General features: G+C 43.0%; 1 protein-coding gene across 1 annotated transcript in view; it reads left to right on the top strand.

Moving 5' to 3' along the window:
• Positions 1–24,088, top strand: part of LOC147014934 (polycystin family receptor for egg jelly-like) — a 211,620-nt gene that overhangs the window by 86,304 nt on the left and 101,228 nt on the right. Inside the window, exons 13-16 of the mRNA XM_085853433.1 lie at positions 4,210–4,341; positions 7,551–7,641; positions 9,403–9,476; positions 13,123–13,365. Coding sequence (XP_085709559.1) covers positions 4,210–4,341; positions 7,551–7,641; positions 9,403–9,476; positions 13,123–13,365 — 540 coding nt within the window. The remainder of the gene's footprint in view (positions 1–4,209; positions 4,342–7,550; positions 7,642–9,402; positions 9,477–13,122; positions 13,366–24,088) is intronic.

The following is a 24,088-nucleotide window of genomic DNA, read 5'->3' as shown; positions in this document are numbered from 1 at the left end:
ATTAATAATTAATAAATTGATAATAATCAAGAAACTAATCAATGAATCGATTAATCACAAAATGGAAAATACCGTTTTTGCCAAAAACACATCTTTACTTTTGTCCCCAAATTTCAGCTTTCTAGCTCAAAGGATGGCTGAGATATCACCCAGACAATCAAGAAAGATAGGAAACGGAGTAAAAACTGAGTACAGTACTCCCTTCCTTCGGCACCTGGCACTGACGACATGCCTCGCCAAGATATGCAATTGGGAAGGAACGGTGTACAATAAAACGTGTTTGTGGTCTATATATTTTTTATTTCTGGTAGGGGTGCTCCACGAAACGTCACGATAAGCTGTTTGTACACGTTAACACGGCGTTCAAGGAGGAAAAACTCCTTGCGGATGGTGGATATTATTATTAGTATTAATACTATTTTGTAATAATAATATTGTTGCGAATTCGCGCCCGCCGGCGTGCGAACGGCCACGTAACTCGAATCGCGGCACGTCGCCCACCGGACGGACAATTCAGTCGTGACCCTCTCGGAACAACGCCGGGAGCTAGTCACGGGTGGGGGTTTAACCTCACCACGATCATGCCAATTGCCCACCCGTGCAGGATAGGATTGCTCGCCAAATTCGATCTACCTAAGTACCTGCGCGAATGGTCGACCGGGCGATCGTACCACGCCACAGGCCGACTCCGGACACGAACCGCTTAAGCGGTCCGTTCCGTGCTACAGTGATAACCGAGCGGTGTTATCGTCGACCTGGACGGTTCCGATTAATTACCGGGATGTTGCACCCACTACGAACCCCTTATGTGAAGCAGGATGGAGAGTCAATCGAGAAAAGATGAAGTGAAATGGGCACAGTTCAACATGCAAGCACTTTATTCCGCGGCACACGGAAAGCACGCATAAACAGCCATACAGAATTGAAAATGCACATATAACAGTTAAAACAGTCATGCAACAAAAGCAAATGCAGAGCTACAACCGACTACGACCGACACACGGCAACACTTATGCAGTTCTACTTCACAGACGGCGCCAACACACACATTTATACAAAAAGCAAAGGAAGGAAAAGAAAAAGAAGTCGCGACTTCCCTTTTATGGCTGGTGAGTCCCTCTCCCACGACCGTGAGCATGGTCGCGCCTGGCCCCGACCTCTCTCGCGGCCGGCGAACCCTCTCCGGCACTTCCCGTCCGGACGCGCAGGTCCACCTCACAACGGGCGCTGCCGCGTCTCCCGTTTGTGCCTTCGTGACAGGGCCGCTCGCCAAGCCGCGGGCGCAGGACCTCTTCCCTCGAGAACCAGACTCTCGTACCAACTCGACCAACCCTCGACCAACTGAAGACCAGACCAGACCACCAGCCAAGACGAAAAGAAGACTAAGATGAAGAGGGTGAAGAGGAAGAGGCGCCCGAGCGCCCTGCCCGTGTCCGTCTTTTATAGCGCGGGGCTCCACCCTTCACCCCGCCCTGTTATTGGCTCCACCTTCCTTCGAGAGGGTTCCCAAAAAGGGCGTTCCCTCACACTCTCCCTCCACCCCGCCCCGTGCGGGGGCCGGGGGAGTCAGTTTTTGGCTTTGGGCCAGAGAATTATTCCCCCAAAATGAGACCCCTCCCTTACATGACCTCTGACCTTTGACCTGCATCACCCCTCCTCCACTCCAAAGCGCGGGGAAGTCAAACGGGAGAAACAGGCGGGGAAACCTGCGCATCCTCGCAGTTCCCTCCTTGGCGCCTTTGTTTGCCGTTCGGAAGCGGATGTAGTGGCGAAGATGTGGTTGTAGTGTGGTTGGCGCTGTGATGGGGACGGCGTGGTTGTTGAGATGTTGTTTGTTTGAAATAAAAGATGGAAAATGAAAAACGACTAACTCAAAGCGTCGCAGCCCGGATGGATCACATAAATTCCCTCTATACAACGGGTTTGGGCTAACTACACATGTACCTATGGAGATATCTCATCTGAGGGCCCTTTATGGTGTAATGCGAATTTCCACAGCCGTAACAATATTATGCTATTATCATTAGTGTTGTTATTATTTTTGTTATTAGAAGCGGCCTTGGAAAACACCAGCATTAGCTACCTAACCACAGATATACACGTTAACACGGACTTCACCGAAGGTGGAACACCCCTTTGGGGAAGAGGCAAATGAAATTGCTGCAACCTTCATCGTGTGACCCTTAATCCTCAAGTCAAGCTTCGTTGAGATTGGATAAGTAACGACTGAATGTATCACAGTAAAAAAAAACAGACAGACACCAAATTTCGTATTTTCATATGATTATTTTTAAATTGAAAGGGATTTTTGGCAGAATGTGTGGCCAAGTTGACTTTAAATCTGCGATATTAAGACTTTACTTACAAGGAACTTCGTCCCATTAAAGCCTGCGCCAAGGTTTCAAATCTATGGTTGATTGTCCATTCTCTAACCTTTTAAAATTCTGAGCGTCAAGCAAGGAAGCAGCACGTACCATATTTAAAGTGTTGGTAAGATTCAGCCAAGGTTGGGTTTGAACTGTCAGCCCTGCAGACTCGGAGAATGTTCCAACCATTACACCACCGAGTCTGGTAGAGTTATTTTGGGGGATAAAACAAACGTTTATTGTGGTTTAACAAGTTAGAATTGTGAACATACCCCATGGGAGTTCATTCGTTCAACTCTCAGGTGAGCGATAGCATGGACGACAGATAATTTTGAAATTTGGTAAAATTTTCATCACATCAGAAAAAGAAACCAGAACACCTCACAAAAGTGAGGCTAGTTTCATTTCATCATTTGTGACTTAATTTTGAATTGGGCATCACCCAGCGCATTTTTTAATAGCAATTTAAAGAAACTGGACCGAAAGGGCCGTTTCTCATTCCAAAGGGCCGGAATCTCACTTTGTGCTCAGTTAATGCCTGGGGAATGGTCTCCAGAACATTCCTGTCAAGTTTGGTTCGGTTCTGTTCACTAATAACCGAGAAATAACAATTTTAAGAAAATAGGCCAAAATGAGCCGTTCAGGGGTCGAAGACCCCATGGGGTAAAAAAAACGTGGCTCCAGGGCACCAACGGAATACTCCTTATTTGGACCATTGAGAATGTGCCCTTGTAAATTGTGGACAGACACGAATTTCAATACTTAACGTTGTACAATTGAGGTGCGGGTTAAGCAGTTAAGACTGACTTGTCCATGGTGTGTATGAAGGTGCGGAGTCAGTTAAAAGTTCTACCATATAATAGTTGTTTACAATTTTTGAGTATATTATTTGTTTTCCAACAAAGTGTACTTAATGACAATGTTGCACAACCCATTGAAACCTGGAATGATCCTATCCTCAACCTCTTATCGTTGACAATTGATAATGTCAATAGATGTGCTCTGGAGACTACTTGAATTGATGAAATTTGTGATAATTATTACTTTTGTAATTATTTTGGCTGTCACATCATACTAACCTCATATTTAAATATATATATATATATATATATATATATATATATATATATATATATATATATATATATATATATATATATATATATATTTATATTCCAAGACATGCAAACAAATGGACATTAATTTAATAAAATACCATCACTGTATCCTTAACAAACTGCCCTAAACTTCATGTCTATTGATCAAGCATCATGTTTCTTGGAGCAGATTGTGTACAGCGTATTCTATATTTATACGCACTAGTTAACTTTAACTGATTCGAATGAGTTAATTGGCATAATAAAATGGATGTGTTTAATTGCTATAGATTATACAGTGGAAGTTATTTCTCCAACTAACCAAAGTTATTTTCAAAATGGTTGCCACAGTATTTGATTTGTTAGCAATCGTCTTGAATGTAGAATGTAGATAGTTGAGGTGTAGTATTTTACAATATTCCACCTCAACCATTAATTACATTGTGACTTAAAAGCCTGGTGTTACCTTAGTGGTTAGGGGTGGCTGGATTGGGATCTTTGGGTCCTCAGTTTGAGCCCTGTTGGTCACTGAATTAACACCAGGTGAGGTTGACTCAGCCTGTCATTCTTCTGAGGTTGGTTAAATGAGTACCAGTAAACTGGTATAGGGGCACAGCATCAGTGGCACAGTCATGCCCCAACAAAATGATCACAACCTGTCAGACAAGCTGCCATATGCAAAAAGATGATTGTCATTTAACTTGCTGATACGTTTGTGTTGTTGCTTTCCCATTTTAAATTTTCAGGTGTTAAACTTCTTCATCGGTACTTTTAATACACTAACTGTACAGATGTACACAGTTGAAGACGTTTTTCAGTTCCTACCAATCGCACAATTTCTGACGGCACAACCTCTTCTAATTGACGCTCAGTCACAGGTAAGCAACATACATATGCAGGTCCAATTCATTAAAAAAAAACAACATTGTTTTACCTTGACAACTTGGAGCAGCTCAGTCGACGATTCCACAAGGTCTTGTTGTCAATGTCAACCAATCATTGGAGTTTATCAGTACTTTCACGGTACATGCTTAAAAATGACATTGAATTATAATAAAATCAGAATTTTATTATGCTCCAAAAATAACAGTGAATGAGAAATAAATTCACTCTGATGAGTGTAGAGAAGTATAAAGCAACATTTTGGTGATGAAATGAGTGGCATGGTTTAAAATATCCATAACCATTATTTAGATGCTCGTACAAAAACTTTACACCGATTTATGGAGGGCGTGGATTGCAGTTTGGTAAAAGCTATTGTGCAAACAATTACAGTTGGTGTTGATGGAACAATAACGTTTACCTGAATGGAACTCATCTCGGATAATAGCTTTCACTCTTTTCGCTACTTGACTGGAGTGCAGGTTGTTGATGGAAGGCACAACATACACAATAATTTTACAAGCAGTTTTTACTGTCCTCTTAAGATGGGATCGGTCGTCCCACGTCGAGCTCCCGTGCAAAACAGTGAAAGAAATTTGTTACGACCTGCAGCACACCATGCCAATGTATGAACAACCCGCTTTAATTTAGGAATTGTAACCATCAGAAATATATACATGTACATAATGACGAAGGAAATAAAGAAGAAAGGGAAGGAACCCAATTAGGCCAGCACAAGGGTGAAGGAGTAGGCAGCCAGGGAGCTGGAGCGTGCTGTTCATGTAAAAGACGGTGGCGACCGGATGGAACCCCTTTGGAATCCGGCCAGTCCTAAGAGAGGACCTGCAGTCCGATGGTCCTAAAACTGTCAGAAGAGGAGAGACCTAGATGTTGTGTACATGAGCGGCACCATATCCTCCAGTACCAAACTCAAGGCAACATCAGGGATCTGAACTGGAGGAGCTGCAGCAAGAGTTCGAGCAAGCACAGTCTTCAATGCAACACACCCCCAGTAGGCCCCAATGCAAGCCCAGCAGTAGGCCCCAATGCACGCCCCAACATTCGGCCCCAATGCACGCCCCAAAATTCGGCCCCAGCATTCGGCCCCGATGCACGCCCCAACATTCGGCCCCGATGCACGCCCAAACATTCAGCCCCGATGCACGCCCCAACATTCGGCCCCGATGCACGCCCCAACAGGAGGCCCCGACGCACGCCCCAACAGGAGGCCCCGATGCACGCCCCAACAGGAGGCCCCGATGCACGCCCCAACAGGAGGCCCCGATGCACGCCCCAACAGGAAGCCCCGATGCACGCCCCAACAGGAGGCCCCGATGCATGCCCCAACAGGAGGCCCCGATGCACGCCCCAACAGGAGGCCCCGATGCACGCCCCAACAGGAGGCCCCGATGCACGCCCTAACAGGAGGCCCCGATGCACGCCCCAACAGGAGGCCCCGATGCACGCCCCAACAGGAGGCCCCGATGCACGCCCCAACAGGAGGCCCCGATGCATGCCCCAACAGGAGGCCCCGATGCACGCCCCAGGCAGGCCCCAACAGAAGGCCCCAATGTAGTCTGCAAGGTAGAGATACTCCAATAAGGGTTTGACCAAAGACAACCTTCTGATAAAGTTACTGCAGATGGAAACTCCAACCAGAAATAGGTACTCAGCAATGAGCACTCTCCAAAATGGCTGTCGCTATCAACATCCTCCTCCGCCTCATCCTTTAACTGTCGCATTTTTGGCGGATCGGTCATCCCACGTCGAGGTGCCATATCAAACAGTAAAAGACACCCATTAATTTTACATGCAGTTTTTACTGTCCTGTTTCATTGGGATTGGTCATCCCACATCGAGCTGCCATAACAAACGGTGAAAGACCCCCCAATCATTTTTCAACCATTTTTTACTGTCCTGACTCGTTGGGATCGGTCATGCCGTGTTGAGCTGCCATAGCAAACAGTGAAAGACAGTTAGAACACTCTGTATCACTGCCCGATAGAACTTGATCAACACAGGACGGCCGACACCGAAACTTTTCAACCTTCTAAGAAAGAACAGCCATCGCTGAGCCTTTTTTCATACAATGATTGGTGTTTATCTCCCACTTAAGGTCATTGGAAATTTGCATCCCTAAAAATTTATAAGAAGTTACAATCTCAACTTCAGCATTGTGAATCACCAAGGGTTGAATGGGAGTTTTGTTTTTCCGGAAGTCAACAATAATTTCCTATGTCTTCACGATGTTGAGTTTGAGGATGTTGAAAGAACACCATTCCACAAGTTTTTCGTACGGTAATCACTTTCATCACTAGCCAATTGAAAATCAGACCAGCAACGGTCATGTCATCTGCATGTGTCACCATCAGTGAGCTATCAGATGATGTGACACAATCATGAGTGAACTATAAATATAGCATCGAGGATAAAACACCAGCCCTGAGGTATGCCGGAGTTCAGGGTGATTGTCTGAGAAATTTTCAAACCAGTTTTGACCACCTGTGGTCTGTCTAAAAGAAAATCCAAAATCCATTTACAAATTGAACGATCAAGAGCAAGTGCATCAAGTTTAAAATGAAGTTTATGAGATGAAATCGTATTGAAAGCAGAACTCAAATGGAAGAAAAGTAACCGATTATAGGTAGGCATTCGTTTATCTTGATGGTTTAACACGTGATGGAGGGTGAGTGAAACGGCATCATCAACTAAATGATTACAGCGATAGACAAACTGATCGGGGTCAAGTGAAGCTGGAAGAACAGATTTCAGGAACGGTAAAACAAGACGTTCTAAAGATTTCATAATGACGAATGTGAGCGCAACTGGTCTATCATCATTGAGGCAACTCACTGGGGAACGCTTGTGCACAGGGATAATGATTGACATTTTCAAATCACGGGGAATTTTACAAAGCTGAAGTGACCGAATGAAAAGTAAAGTGAGAATTGAGACAGTGTGGGTTTGATTGCAATGGCTGCTTGGCTGGGCAAGCAACGGCAAACTACGCAGCATGTTCCTCACATTGAATGCGCTTTAGTAGCACTGACACTTTGAGCTAGATTGTGGTATATGGAAGGAGAGGGACGGGGGATGCAACTTGAAGTTAACTCGCATGTAAGGTTCGGAAATATAGTGTTGGAAGCATGCCACAATGTCGGTAGATATTATTTCTTTGACACAATCTTGACTACTTGCCCTGCAGGAAATTGTGGCTGAAAGCTTGCTTACTACTACAACTGCAGTGAGCACCTTTTCAAACCTCCAGCAAACAGATATCGACTCCATTTCACAAGGTACATCGTAAGTTCACACGGTTTATATCAGAATAAAACTTTCAAAGGGAACTCAAACACTGCTCCACCTGCACTTCCAGGACAACTTCAACACTAATCTATCCCTTCCTTCCCTACAACAGAGATATGATGTCTTTTTGTCATTTCCGATTTATAAAGTAGGTAATTTTGCAATTAATAACTGAAATCTTCTTCTTCTTCTGCACGATTAGCCGTGACGTCACACAAGGAAGTCGACCCCCATATCCATGCTGTCTCCGGGTTACGTAGCGGTAAGATTTAACTCAAACGGAGAATAATTTCAGATTTTCCACAAATATGCCGAGTTGATGTGTCCTTTGTGGTTGTAGTAATACAAACCGAGATGGTTTCATGCTCCAACAATGGCCGAAACACCCTAAGTTTTCCAAAAATTGGACGAAGTTTGTCCGAAATACCTGACTGTGGATCGGGCCGACAAAGTGTTCGGTTTTGTGCTAGGAACATGTTACCCAGCACCGTCATGAAACAACAGAGATGGTGAGATCTTGTGGTAATCCACCATGATTGAAAGAAGATGGCACCTCATAGTTAAGTGGAAGAAACAGAGGTCGCTCAAAACTAACACCATCTCTACCCAGTTACCGGCACATGTGCATGGACAATTTGAGTGTGAATCAAACACCTGTTGCAATTGCCTGGCAGTTACCACAAGAGCACCTGAAAATAATCATCTATTATCAACACAAATTTCTACAAATCAAATGAACCACCAGTGGAAAGAAAGTATGTATCATCGTCTGCTCCTCCGAGCAGGTTTGACCTGGGAAACTAAAGCTTTGAGGGTACCACCCCCTCCCCACCCTTTCACTCCCCACCACCAGCACCCTCCCCCTTCCACTATCTCCCAAAACCCCACAATACCCAACATCCCACACCCTCCCCTCTACTATCCCCACACAAGTTTGTGAGAACACGTTCTGTCATCATTCCGATTTGTGAGAACACGTTCTGTCGTCATTCCGGTTTGTGAGAACACGCTCTGTCGTCATTCCGGTTTGTGAGTACACGCTCTGTCGTCATTCCGGTTTGTGAGAACACGTTCTGTCGTCATTCCGGTTTGTGAGAACACGGTCTGTCATCATTCTGGTTTGTGAGAACACGTTCTGTCATCATTCCGGTTTGTGAGGACACGTTTTGTCGTCATTCCGGTTTGTGAGAACACGCTCTGTCGTCATTCCGGTTTGTGAGTACACGTTCTGTCGTCATTCCGGTTTGTGAGAACACGGTCTGTCATCATTCCGGTTTGTGAGGACACGTTCTGTCGTCATTCCGGTTTGTGGGGACAACTTCAGTCGTCATTCCGGTTTGTGAGGACACGTTCTGTCATCATTCCGGTTTGTGAGAACATGTTCATTCGTCATTCCGGTTTGTGAGTACACGTTCTGTCATCATTGCGATTTGTGAGAACACGTTAATTCGTCATTCCGGTTTGTGAGAGCACATTCTCTTGCACCATCATAACATGGATTTCCCACAAGTCACTGATACATTTCGTTTATTTTGCTGCATTTTACGATTTCAAAGCAACCAGGTGAACTTGATTAAAAAGGTAAAGATGAACGCAATGCTCAGCCTGTCAATGGTCATGTTATTGTGTCCATGAATGGACATCATCGTGAGTGTACATTTAATTACTGTATGGTACGAGGGTATTTTTATTATCCTTTACTTTGTCTTCATTTATTCATTAGAATTCTTCACATTTTTTTCTCCTTTCAGGTGTGACAAATATAACAGGTAGTCTGTTATCAAGTTGGATAAATGATGAGCCAGGACAATTGGATGCAAACCAGGTAAGACTTTATTAACCCTCCATAGATTGTATTACCAAAATAATTGGAACAGCAGTCACCTTTGTTTCCACAACTACAAAGCTCTATGTACTTTTCAAAGTGTCTTTACTTATCATGATATTAAGACAAACTTTGCTCTACTTGCTTTGAGGAAATGATTTTGAGAGAACCCTTATCCAGATGAGCATGACAATCATCCACCTTGCCCACTGATGTGTGTAAGCATTTGGTTCGAGGAAAACAAACTTGGTAACCTCCATTTCCCTATCTGACTCGAGCCCGAAGTTAAACTCATTCACTTTACTGTATCACATCTTGGATTTCTGTACGAGAGCGAGATTCATCAGAGCACAATCCACTCCTCAACTTGTACTTGCTTTGAAAGAGGAATGATGCAATATTCCACCTTGATATCTTCAAAAAAAAAACATGCGTGAGTGGTATGTACGCCCATCACACCTTGGGGCACCAAATGCAAGTGGTATCTCTGCAAAGGAGATCAGATACACCAATGACCAAGTGATGATGGCGCTATGCAGAGCTGACACAGAAGAGATGCTTGCTATCCTGGGCGATATATCAGATGAGTATGACCTATTCATCCATCCTGGCAAAACAGAATACAAGGTTGTCCAGCCAACAATGGATGACAAAACTATCACATACTGCTTGATACCAATACCCCGTGTCACATTTTTCAAGTACCTGGACACGTCGATCAACCACACTCTACATGACAACAAGTAGGTGCGAATGCGGATATGTATGGGCAAATCCACCCTTTGACAATGTAAATACCTGCGTTCCAGCCATGTCGGCCTAGAAACAAAGGCATAGCTTGTTTGGGCACTAATCATGTCAAGAGTACTGTACGGTGCCACCAGTTGTCATTAAAGGAAACTGACAGGCGACTAGATGGCTTCGGCTGAACCGTCTGGCAACACCTGCTCAACATCAAGTGGCACGACCATGTTACAAACAAGTCTAATGGAGATGATCGGCAACCGATGGTGCCTCAGCAGTAGCAATGTGCTATAGTGCAAGGCAGCATGGCTGGGCCATGTGATTCGGCATGGTGGACTGGCAGCAACTGTTGTGGATAGTTTTCTGGAGGGATGTCATAATTCGGTAGGTCAACCAAAGATGTGTTGGGTTGACAACAGCCAAGAGTGGTCAGGGTGCAATATCACTGAACTCAAAGCTGCAGCGCTGGAAAGACGGGTTGTGTCAAAAATGGCGGCAGTGGTTCCGGTGGTGTATAATTTGAGGGGGCCACCTTGGGCTTATGCCTGTCAAATGATGAGAAGAAGCTTTCATCTCCAGTGCCCTCTGTAAGTATTGGAACAGTGAAGTCAAATTTGTTATTATTGCTATATACTCACGAAATTTGGATTTGAGATCAAAAGATTAATATGCTCTGCTCTGGCGCATGCTCCCAATACCTTACCTGACCTGATGAATATGAGACAAGAGTAGAACATGTTACGTTTTATTTCTTGGTATTTCTATGCATACATTTTTACCATTTCAGAACAATAGCACTTTTTATGTTCAGTCCCCCCATTTTAGGTCAGCATAAGTATTGGAACAAATGACTGACGGGTGTTTCTTGTTGCTCAGGTGTTTATTATTGGATTGATTGTTCACACATGAAAGAGCTGTGAATGGCTTGTCTTGGTTTTGGCCTTTGCTTTTGCTGTGATAGTCTGTCTTTGGAGTCAGGAGGCATAAATCAACATGAAGACAAGAGAACTGTCTGAAAGAAAAGCAAACAATTTGGAAGCTGAAAGAACAGAATAATTCAATTGGAACCATCGCACAAAAATTGGGAACATCAACATTTTGGAATATCTTGAAAAATAAAGAAACCTTGAGTGTACTTAGCAACAGAGAACAGCCAGGTCGGCCAAGGAAAACAACTGCAGCTGATGACAGAGAAATCATCAGAGCTTTGAAGAAAAACCCCAAAACAACTGTCAGTGACATCACCAACAACCTACATAGTGTAGAGGTGAAAGTATCATGATCTGAGGTTCCCAGAAGACAGTAGAATTACAAAGGCTACACCACAATATGCAAACCTCTCATCAGCACCAAAAATAGAAAGGCCAGATTAAAATTTGTCAAGAAGTACCGAGGTGAGCCAGCAGAGTTCTGCAACAGTTTTATGGGCAGATGAGACCAAGATAAACCTTTACCAAACCAATGGAAAGCTGAAAGTGTAAAGAAAGGAAGGTACTGCATATGATCCAAAGCATACTACCTTGTCTGAAGTATCGTGTCGGTAGTGTCATGACTTGGGCTTGCATGGCTGCCTCCGAAACTGGCTCACTCACCTTTAACTAATGATGGCAGCAGCAGAATGAATTCAGAAATCTACAGAAACGTTTTGTCTGCCTATGTCCAAGAAAATGCTGCCAACCTCACTGGGCAGCGCTTCACCATGCAGCAAAACATTGACCCAAAACACACGACCAACGTAACCAAGGAGTTCATCAGGTAGGGGAAAAAAGGGGAAGGTTTTAGACTGACCAAGTCGATCTCCTGATTTAAATCCAATGAAGTATGCATTTCACTTGCTGAAGAGGAGACTAAAGTGAGAAACTCCCCAAAACAAACAACAACTGAAAATGGTTGCAGTAAAGGCTTGGCAAAGCATCTCAAAGGAAGATACCAAGAGTTTTGTGATGTCAACGGGTCACATGTTTGATGCAGTTATTGCACGCAAGGGATGTGCAACCAAATACTGTACTAACTATTATACTACTATAATTTACTTGAAGTTGATCTGTTTCAATACTCATGCTGACCTAAAATTGGGGAAGTGAACATGAAGAGTGCTATTGTTCTCGGATGGTAAAACATTCCATTCCATTGGGACCATACTCTGGACAGAGCGTCGTTGCTACCGAAGCAGTCTCCTGGGCTATTGGGAACAATCCTGGACAGGTCGAGTAAAACATATATTCATAGAAATACCAAGAAATATAAGCTGACTTTCTGTACTCTTGCCTCATATTCATCTTTTGATCTCAAATCCAAATTTCTTGAGTATATAGCAATAATAACAAATTTCACTTCACTGTCAAAACACTTTGGAGGGCACTTTATATTAGGTCAGTGATCTGATTCCGCTGCAGTCCATCTATTGCAATTGATCAGAAACAGGGTGGCACATGGTACAGTGATCCTCAGAAATGTTGAGAGTGCTAAAAGAGATAAATGAAGAAATTTTGATGAATGCAAATTAAAAAGAATCACATCTATAACTTTTCCCTGAAAAACAACACCATCTTCCAAGGAGAGAGAGTCGATGAGGAGAAGCCATGGAGAGCACAAGTGTACACTTCCTTAATAACTTTTGTGTTGGGAAGGTAAACAGTCATCAATATTTACTGTTTTGATAAATTGCTAACTAGATCATAGGAGAGGCAATGCCGCATACCAAGCTATGGGTAATCTGCATCCTCTGTGCCTGTATCCCTGTTTTCGCAAACTATTCCTTTTACCTTTATCGTGCAGAACAACCATTTTCTCACAAAATACCCAAATACAGTATAATCCTAGAATATGAACACTAAATTAAAAATGTAATAATTGTAGCATGAAGGTATGTTTCTAACTTCTCACTGATATTATCTTACAGATGAATAAAACTTTCAGTCAGCTGGATGCCTCTTCTGAAATTATAGGCTCAGTCATGACCGAAAGGATGGTTCCAGGTGTGGCAGCAAAGATATTCAATTCATCAACACACACGCTGCTCGTTAAAGTTGCCTCAGGATCTTCTCCTGGCGATATGGGATGGGAGACAGCATACGTAAAAGCCAGTGTTCCCAACACCAACAATGATTCTGCAATGTTGTCTATACCAAATACTCCTTTAACGGTATATTTGTATTTATTCAATCTGGACTCCTACATTAGCTTGTGGTTGAAATGCTTCTTCCTGTTCATTATTGTGAGATACATACAGTATGGAATGAGTAATTACCCTTCCCAGAAGAGAGGGATTACATTTGGGTTCGTTTGTTTGTCGGTCTGTCTGTAAATTCACAAAAAAAATTTTTTTTGGACGAGTATGTTTATCACTTCCGTTTGTTTGTCTGTCCGCACACCTTTAATCGCCCACAGGTCACAATTTTAAACCGATCTTCACGAAACTTCAAATGTTGCAGTTGGTGGTCCGACAGAATCCTATTTATTTTTAAGGTCAAAAGGTCTTCAAAGGCCAAAGAGTAACAACTTTTTCAAATTTCTAAAATCCTCAATTTTCATCTGATTGATTACAAATTTGAAGAGCTTTTGCATATCAGGTCACTGAATTCAACAACCTATTATTTTTTGAGGTCAACATAGACTAAAAGATCAACAGCCAATCAATCCAAATGGTTCATCTGACCATATTCTTGTTAAAGTGGTCATTTCTGGCTGTAATTGGAGATCCACCTCAGCATCGTCGTGTCTGGCATTTCACTCAGGCCGACTGGCAGGGTCTTCAAGCAGCCATCAAACTTCTAGATTGGTCTCCCATTTCCACTTTCTCCGACATCAACTCATCCTGGGAATTCTTTCAAAGAAACTTGCGCTTTCTCATACACAGATTTATCCCCTCTCGTCTTCAGTTGTCATAGCCTTCCTCCCACCCATGGTACACTGAAGCTTGTGGCAAGGCTGTTGTCCTGAAAAAAACTTGCCTTCGTTCCTTCCACAAAGCTTGGAACAAGTGTGTGTCTACCCTGAGGAGAGCCAGGAAATACCATCTTTCCAATCTGAAGGGTGAACTCTTAAACCTGTCTCCCTCCTCCAAATCATGGTCAGGTCAATGTCAGGTATGAGAGCATGCACCGGATGAGAGCAGTGTGTTCTGTGTCTACTTTCCGCTGGTACTCCAGGGGCCCCCATCTGGCCATCCCCATCTCCTTGAGATCCTGATCAACTTTCTGCAACCACGAAGCACGTGGTCGGCCCAATGGCCTCCTCCACTCACGAGGCTCCCTCACTGACAGAATCTGGTAAGGAGGATCAGTGTCAGGAAAACGAGCCACATGTCCATACAGCCGCAGCTGATGCTCACGGACTATGCAGGTAACAAATCTCATTTGAGTCTCTCTCAGCAAATGCTCGTTGGACACAAAGTCTGACAAGTGATAGCCAAAGATTCTCCGAAGAGACCTGGTACCAAAGGAATTAAGTTCCATCTCAGATCCCTGGTCAGAGTCCAAGTCTCACATCTGAAGAGCAAAAATGGAAGCACAAAGGACCTGAAGACTCAGACTTTCATCTTCCTTCACATGTACCGACAGCACCACACCCCATGATCCAGTGAATCCATGACTCCTCAGGCCCAACGCAGATGTCTTATGACCTCTGGCTCACAGCTGCAGAGACATTAATATCACTGCCAAGGTAAGTGCATCTCTCCATGACCTCAACATTCTCAACATAAATAGGTACAGACAAGACAGCAGCTTCCAAGTTATCAGTGAAGGTCTGGATGTTAGTTTTGACCCAGGAAACCCGTAATCTCAGCAGCTCCGACTCCTCATTCAGCACCTCAAGGGCCCCCAAAATGATCTCCAGAGTCTCCGCAGTGATGATTGCATCATCTGTGAAATCAAGGTCAATGATGACTGCATCCTTTGTGAGATCTTGACATTTCCAAATGATGCACCGCAGCTTGATCTCTCTGACATACTCCCCAGTATCCAGTCCATTTAAGCATTGAAAAGTGTGTGGGCAAGTACACACCCTGACAAACTCCAGTAACAACTGGAAATAAGTCAGAGATTGTATCACCACATCTCACAGAACTCTCAGTACCAGAGTATCGTTCAGACATCAGATCGGTTTTGGTGGCACCCCACGAAGACCAAGAATCCTCCAGAGGATATCCCGATTCACTGAATATAACGCTTTGCAGAGATCAACACAGGCTGCAAGCAGCCCCTGCCAAAAGTCTCGGCTGCATTTGGTGAGGACCAACAGATTCCTCGCACATAGGCCTCCTTGTCCACCCTTTGTGCACGGTACAGTTTTGCACCTCAGCTCTGCCATTAAGCCTGGCCCTGTGACTGGTCAATGGTATCCAGTGTCTCTTGAGGGACAAAATTCTTCTTTGCTTTCCGGTGAGTTCCAAGACATCCACAGGCAACATCAAAGATGGTGGTCTTGAAGGCACTCCGCATCTCTTCAATATTCCCCAAAGCACTCAGACCCCCCAAATCCCCACTCGGCCTGTTTGCAAACTCCTCAGCTACCCTCTCATCCTTGAGCTTACCAACCTCCAGCCTCGGCTGGGATGGGTCCATTCTCCCGGATTTATGCTGCAACTTCTGAGTTGCAACCACAAGCCTGTGGTCGGGATTGAGGAACTGAGCACTCCAGAAGACCTTGCAGTTCTGGACATCCTTCATTGACCACCATCGAGCATGTGGTCAATCTCCTTTGCCACACCACCGGCGTTGGAATACTAAGTCCAGCAATGAGCCTCTGAGTGCTGAAACCAGGAAGCAGCCACTCTCAGTTCATGTCTTGTTGCAAATTCAAGGAACTTGGTGCTATTCTTGTTCACAATTCCAGACCCATGGGGACAAACACATGTCTCGTAACCATCCCTATCAGTGTCACGTGATGCATTGAACTCCCCAAAGATTTAAAGAAGAGTATCTCGCCTGGGGCACTGATCAACCACAGACTCGAGCGTGGCATAGAATGCGTCCTTCACGGTGAGATCACTCACCTCAGTCGGAGCATAGACACAGACCAGGGAAATGACCCCCAAGGAGTGACGAATCCTTAGTCTCATAATATGCTTGTTGACCGGTGTTACCTCAAATTTGACACAGCTACAGCAACTCCTTTGGCATGCGAACCATCAGCCGACCAGAGCAATAGTAGGTGTAACTACCTGCCATGATCTCACTACGATCCGGTTTCCGAACCTCAGAGATTGCTGCAATACCAATATTCAAATGCTTGAGCTCAGATGAAAATAGACAGGTGATCATCCTCTCTTAGGGAGAGGACATTCCAGGCACCCACCCAAAGGGACCGCCTCAGGTTAACCCAAGGAGACCACTGTCTGGTGGACAACACCTCGGCACCAAATCCTGGTGGCATTTGGACAAGTCTGTTTCTGGTTAATCTTCCCCCTCCACCTCCTGCCTTACCTCACTCGTGTCCCAAACCCATTGCTTTCTGTATCCACCTTATCCAGTCGCACCCATCTGATATTGGACTGTATGTCCTTTTCTCCTGACAAGGTGGCGAGCTTGCTGTCAAACCTCGACTCAGATTCTGTAACCAGTCCAGAATACATCAGCCCACGTGTTCTAAAAACCTGCTCTGCTGCTCTTGCTCACCCTCTCTCTGTTCTACTCACCCTCTCATTTGCTCAAGGTAATCTGCCATCTGCCATCTGCCATCTGCCTGGAAATTAGCAAACATTACTGCTTTGCATAAAAAAGGTGAAAAAATAGATCCCTGCAACTCCAGACCAATCAGCCTTCTCCCAATCATCAGCAAGGTTATGTAATCCATCATCGCTTCAGACATTAAATCCTTACTCTTCTCTAATGGCTTGCTCAGATTCAGACCGCGTCGATCTCCTTTGGACATGCTACTTCTGCTTTCCCAACAATGGGTAGAACTCTTCAATGCCAGACATGAGATCAGAGCCACCTCCCAAGACATATTGAGTGCTCTCAATATGGTCTGGGACCCCGCCCTACTCAACAAACTCTCTTCCTGTGATATCCAAGGCCATCTCCACTCTTAGCTCGTGGACTTCCTCTCTTGTCACAGTCCACGTGTGGCTCTTCATGGAATTCTCTCATCCCCTCTTCCTGTCCAGGTTGGAGTTGCTGAAGGCAGTGTTCTGGGCCGTGTGCTTTTTCTGGTTTTTGTCAGTGATTTCGCCGATTCTCTGAAAAATCCTCTTTTTCTCTTTCGTGATGACACCAACCTCTGCCCCTTCCATCTGCCATCCCTCAGATCGGCCAACAGCAGCCTCTTCACTCTCTGCAGATCTGGATAAAATCACAGGCTGGTCAAACACTTGAAATATGTCTTTCAATCCTGCCAACCCTCCACCCCTCCCCCCCCACCCTTCAATCTACTCTCAACAATCCTCTTGAAGAAGTTCTTTCATTCAAGCTTTTGGGTCTCACTATCTGCCACGATCTTTCCCGGGAAAGCCACATTTCCAAGCTGGCCTCCAAAGCCAGTCTGGGCATCCTCCGTCATGCAAAGTCCTTCCTTTGGCATACCTGAACCCCTGACCACATACAAAGCTTTTGTCCGCAGCCTGATGGAGTATAAACTGCTCTTGCCTCTAGGCTGGTGCTCCTTCCTCTCACCTTTCTCGGCTTCATGCTGTGGAAACTAAGGCTTTTGGGATGATTGGTATCTCCCGAGTCTTTGGGTCGCTCACTCTCTCACCAGAGGCAGGCCGGTGGTCTTTTTGTCTTGTACCATCTCCTCTCTGGCCTCGCCACTCCCCCCCCCTGCTCTGTCTGTGATCTGTCCAACCATATTTCTGCAGGGTGCTCAAGGTCTGCCAAAACCCCCCTTCAGGTGAAACTACCAAAGTCAAGAATACTTCTCACCTTTACTCTTTCATTCCTCTTTCTTCCTGCCTCTGGAACAACTCCCCCCCCCCCCCAATTCTCTTAAATCTCACTTTTTGATCCAGGTGTTCAAAACAACTTTTCACCGCCATCTCTTGTCTTCCCCCATCCAAAACCTGGTGCTCCAACCTCACACCTTTCTTGGCTTCACGCTGTGGAAATCCGTGATCTTTTCAGCCCCTGTTAGTCCACCCCAAACCCACCTACACCTACAAACACACCTAAATTCCCTGCTTACCGTCCTGAAAGTCCCTGTAGTGTCCATCTTGTTTACCCCGTGTACCCCTCCCGATCCCTTTCTCTTCCACAGATCTAATGTCGCTGTTCCCCACTGTTGTTTGCTTCCCTTTCCCACGCCACTTGTTTCTCTTGTTCCCTTTGTTATACGTTCTGTGTGTTAGCTCTTCCAACACACAGAGCGTATAGCTCCTCGACAATGCACACAAAAATAACCTGCCAAATTTCTAAAATTGTCAATTTTCAGCCGATTAACTTAAAATTTGAAGAGGATTTACAAATCAGGTCACTGAATTCAACCACCTATTATTTTTGAGGTCAGCATTGACCAAAAGGTCAACATAGGCCAAAAGGTGTTCAACATACGTAAGCCGAAATTTCTGAAATTGTCAATTTTCATCTGAATGACTTGAAATTTGAACAGGATTTGCATATCAGGTCATGGAATTCAACCACAAATTATTTTCTGGTCCAAATTTCGATGTAGGCCTAATTTTTCAAATTGAGAGGTGGGGCCCAAAACTATATATGTAATCATATCTTAAAACGTTGTGCACGAATTTTGACAAAACTCGGTGGATGAGTTGGTAATGTGACAAGAACCAGTCGATTCCACCTTGGTTCAGATCCAGCCTATCAGTGGGATACGAAATGTAAACTGCACTGCCTGGTGGAGGGATGCGCTCTACCGAGTGCCGTTCTACTTTGTTCTGTTTTGCCAAGTGTCGCTCGATGAATGATATTTCATTATTTGCAGAATCGAAGATTTTTCAAGTATATTGGTCAGTCCTTTTTGTTATTCTGTTTGTTTATCGATCACCTGCAGGTCACAATTTCAAACCGATCGTCATGAAACTTTACCAACCCATAGAGGTTGTCTCAACTGAGAAGCCTTTTGATGTTGAGGTCAAAGGGACAAATTTTGAAAATCATCATTTTTCATCCAATTGATTTGAAAGTTGAACAGGATTTGCTTATTGCATCACTGAATTTGGAAACAAACTATTTTTGAGGTCAAAAGCTCAGATGGAAACTCAAGGTCAAACTTGTAGAATCATCAATTTCAATCTTAAAAATAATTAATTTTCATCCGATTGATCTGATTTTTGATTAAGATTGTCAATTTTCATCTGAATGAAATGGACAATTTAATGCATCCATTGCAACCTTTTGAGAGGGGGTGAATTTTACAAGTATCCTGCTCTGCACAACATCTTTCTCTTGTTTGTTTGTTTGTCTGCACAGAATGTGTGTTTTTTTTTTCTCTGCAACCGCTTGTCCAATTGACACTAAATTTTCACCATGGGAGAGACGACTGTGGAATGTTTTAATGAAAATTATGACTTCATAGGTCACGTAGTGTGGCAGGCATGCTGGATAAAATAAAAAAAATTGGACCTCTCCATCTACAAAACCGCACTAAAGAAAAAATTGAAACTTGGCACATGTCAAGTACTCCTCATGGGGAATAAGTATGAATTTTGTATGATGTCATAGGTGCCTTTATTATGCCGTCATAATTGCATAGGTAGAATGCTACATCCGATCAGTATGAAAATTTTTGAGGTTCATCTTCGTATAAATTGGTCAACAGGAAAAAAATTGATGATGTCATCAGTCACGTAGTTTGGCAGATATATATATATATATATATATATATATATATATATATATATATATATATTTTTTTTTTAAACCTACAAAAATATTCTCTGTAGCGGCTGAACACGTCAATGGTAAACTTCACAACTAAGACCGCCTATACATGAGGAATAAAACGTTCCCACCTATGATGCCACAGGTTTCATGGTTTGCCAGCTATATTGGATTTACCCTAAATCCTTTAACAATCTTCTCCAGAATGGCTGGATTGATTGAGGGGAAACTTCACACACATGCTCCCCAAGCCTTGAGGATACCAGGGTGTTCACGAATAATTGATAGGTCACATGGTCTGGCAGAAGCCTGGTGTTGGCTTTGTGGTTAAGGTGGCTGGCTTGGGACCTTAGGGTCCTGAGTTTGAGCCCCTGTCTGCCGTTGAATCAACACCAGGTGGATTTGACTCAGCATTGTCATCCTTCTCAGGTCGGCAAAACGAGTACCAGTGCACTGGGGTAATAACCATTCGTGGTAACCTGCGTCGGAGTGGCGACCTGTCCAGCACAGTATTCTTAGCCAAAAAAAACTTCCTTGGTAGCCCTATGTGCATTTACGGCACAAAATGAATGGTATTATTAGGGTACCCAGTCAAATGGACTGGGTAACCTATTGTTTTTCTTATTAGGGCTTCAAGCATGGCTGAAGCTCTATTGAAATCGTTAGTATTATTATTAAAGGCGTTTTTATGTTCTACTGACCGATTTTGTGGCGGATCTGGAGGGAAAACTGTTCGATGAAATTGAACGAAACTTAACAGGATAATTACTCACCACCTGAAGTTTATACTATGAAACATTTGATGACGTAGGTCACGTGGTATGGCGGCCATATTGGATTTTATCCAAAACCTAAAAACATCTTCTTCTCCAGAAGGGATAATCTGACAGCCTCAATCTTTTGCACACATTTGCTAAGTTGCATGGGAATGTAAAGTTGTTAATTTGGTTGAAATCGTTATTTAATTTATATGATTTTAAATGATGCCGATTCGCCTCATTAAATATGCAAATGAGAGTTGAAAAAATTTAATGACAGATTTAGATAGTACATAAACAGGGGACTCCCAATATATTTATACGATGCCTGTATTTGACTGCAGTGAGCCCCCAGCGCCCCCCAAAGTTGAAAATGACCCATTTTTGAAATGTCATAAAATGAAAACAATCCTTGGAGTAAATTCAATGAAACTTATCCATTTAATTACTCTCCACCTGAAGTTTATACTTTAAAAATTTGATGACGTAGGTCACGTGGTATGGCGGCCATATTGGATTTTCTCCAAAACCTAAAAACATCTTCTCTAGAAGGGATAATCTGACAGCCTCAATCTTTTGCACACATTTGCTAAGTTCCATGGTAATGTTAATTTGGTCGAAATCGTTACATAATTCATATGATTTAAAATGATGCTGATTTGCCTCATTAAATATGAAAAATATGCAAATGAGAGTTGAAAAAATTTAATGACAAATTTAGATAGCACATAAACAGGGGACTCCCAATATATTTATACTCTGTCTGTATTTACCCCCAGTGAGCCCCCAGCGCCCCCCAAAGTTGAAAATCACCCATTTTTGAAATGTCATAAAATAAAAACAACGCTTGGATGAAATTCAATGAAACTTAACCATTTAATAACTCTCCACCTAAAGTTTATAGTTTGAAAATTTTGATGACGTAGGTCACGTGGTATGGCGGCCATATTGGATTTTCTCCAAAACCTAAAAACATCTTCTTCTCCAGAAGGGATAACCCAACAGCCTCAAGCTTTTGCACACATGTCCAATATTCAATGTGAATGTTAAGTTGTTAATTTGGTCAAAATCGTTATTTAATTTATATGATTTTAAATGATGCCAATTCGCCTCATTAAATATGCAAAATATGCAAATGAGAGTTGAAAAAATTTAATGACAGATTTAGATAGTTCATTAACAGGGGACTCCAAATATGTTTATACCATGTCTGGACTTGACCCCAGTGAGGCCCCAGAGATCCCCAAAGTTTAAAATCACCCATTTTTGAAATGTCGTTAAATGAAAACAATGCTTTGATGAAATTCAATGAAACTTAACAACTTAATAACTCTCCACTTGCTGTTTATACTTTGAAAATTTTGATGTCGGCGGTCACGTGGTATGGCAGCCATATTGGATTTTCTCCAAAACCTAAAAACATCTTCTCCAGAAGGGGTAATACGACAGCCTCAAACTTTTGCACACATTTGCGAGGTTCCATTGGAATGTTAAGTTGTTAATTTCATCGAAATCGTTACATAATTTATATGATTAAAATGATGCCGATTCGCCTCATTAAATATGCCAAATATGCAAATGAGTTGAAAAAATTTAATGACAGATTCTGATAGGCCTTGAAGAGGGGATTCCAAATCTGTTTACACTATGTCTGTATTTTACCCCAGTGAGGCCCCAGAGTCCCCCAAAGTTGAAAATCACCCATTTTTGACATGTCGTAAAATGAAAACCAAAGGAGATAGACAAAAAGTGACCACATATTCTGGAAGATATTTTAACGTTCTACAAGTTCGCCATTTACATTAATATGCAAATGTGGAGTTATTGGACTTTTTTGGGGACTTGAAAATTTGTCCAGCCTCGATTTGTCCAATGTGAAGTTTCTTTCTCTATCATGTATTGCTTTGGGCTTTTAAATCCTTCATTGATATAACATGAGGGACCCCGTAGCTGGGCCACATTGCAGACTTGAACTAACTTTCTAACTCGGAAAACCCATATCATGTGACAGGGTGATGGTGTTGAAATTTGTTAAAATGGAGGCACGCCTTTGAAGCCCGGGATTACTGGTTTACCAGTTTTAATCAAGTTTATTATTATTTTTCTTCCGCCGTAAATTTGCAAAATTTCCGGATTTTTTCGCTTTAAATGCCATTTTCTCAGAAATGGTAAGACCAATCGACACAATTTTCACCACAGTATGTATCTTTTTTGATAGCACAATCACGTTATAATTATGACGTCATACGTCACGTGATACGGACGCCATCTTGAAAAAACAGATAAACTTTGGACCTCTGTATCTCGGAAACCTTCTAGGGTAAAAAAATTTCGCTTGATACATTTTAATAAGCTCCCTCTCGGGAATACGTGTGATTTTTCGTGACGTCATCAGTGAAGAGGTATCCCAGTAAAAATTCGTCAAGTAGAACGCCACATGGCAAAAATTTGAAATTTCTTGATTGTCATCTACACATAAATTCATCGTAGAAAAAAATATTTTGACGTCATCGGTGACGTAATTCGGCCGCCATCTTGTTTTTTAGTGTTTTAAAAAAAATCTTCTTCTCCAGAAGGGCTGGACAGATTGAGGCAAAACTTTACAGGTACATTCCCCAAGAGGTCCTTTCTCAAGTTTGTTAATTTCTTGTTGACAGGTCACATGGTTTGGCGGCCATCTTGAAAAAACCCTAAAACCTTCAAACATCTTCTTCTCCAGAAGCGATGGTCCGATGAAGGCGAGATTTCAGAACTATATTCGTGATATGTATGCGATGCAAGTTTGTTAATTTCGAAGTGATAGGTCACATGATTTGGCCGCCATGTTGGATTTAAGAAAAATATTAAATAATGTTTTCTCTGGAATTTCATAAGCCATCGAAGCGAAAATTTGCAAGTGCCTTCCTCTCTCATGTCTGCATACAAGGTAAAAATTTTTTTACCTCAGACGTCACATGGTTTGGCGGCCATCTTGGATAGAAAAATAGACCTTATCCGATTTACACGAAACTTCACAAACTTGTTTGGGTCGATGATGGAAAGCAGAATTAAAATTTATTATATCATAGGTCACAAGGTTCGGCAGCCATCTTGGATTGAAAATGAATAAATTTTAAAAATCTTTTTCTCCAGAAGGGCAAGACAGATTAAGACGAAACTTCAAAGATATATTCCCCATGAGGTCCTTTCTCAACTTTGTTAATTTGTTCTTGATCGGTCACATGGTTTGGCGGCCATCTTGAAAAAACTCTAAAACCTCCAAACATCTTCTTCTCCAGAAGCACTGGTCCAATGAAGGGGAGATTTCAGATCTATATTTGGGACAGGAAGG

The sequence above is a fragment of the Eptatretus burgeri genome, chromosome 13 (genome assembly GCF_056783735.1).
Source record: "Eptatretus burgeri isolate ZD-2024b chromosome 13, Ebu_testis_v1, whole genome shotgun sequence".
Lineage (NCBI taxonomy): Eukaryota > Metazoa > Chordata > Myxini > Myxiniformes > Myxinidae > Eptatretus > Eptatretus burgeri.
The sequence above is the reverse complement of the archived record's forward strand: the minus strand, read 5'-3'. Positions and strand labels throughout refer to the sequence as shown.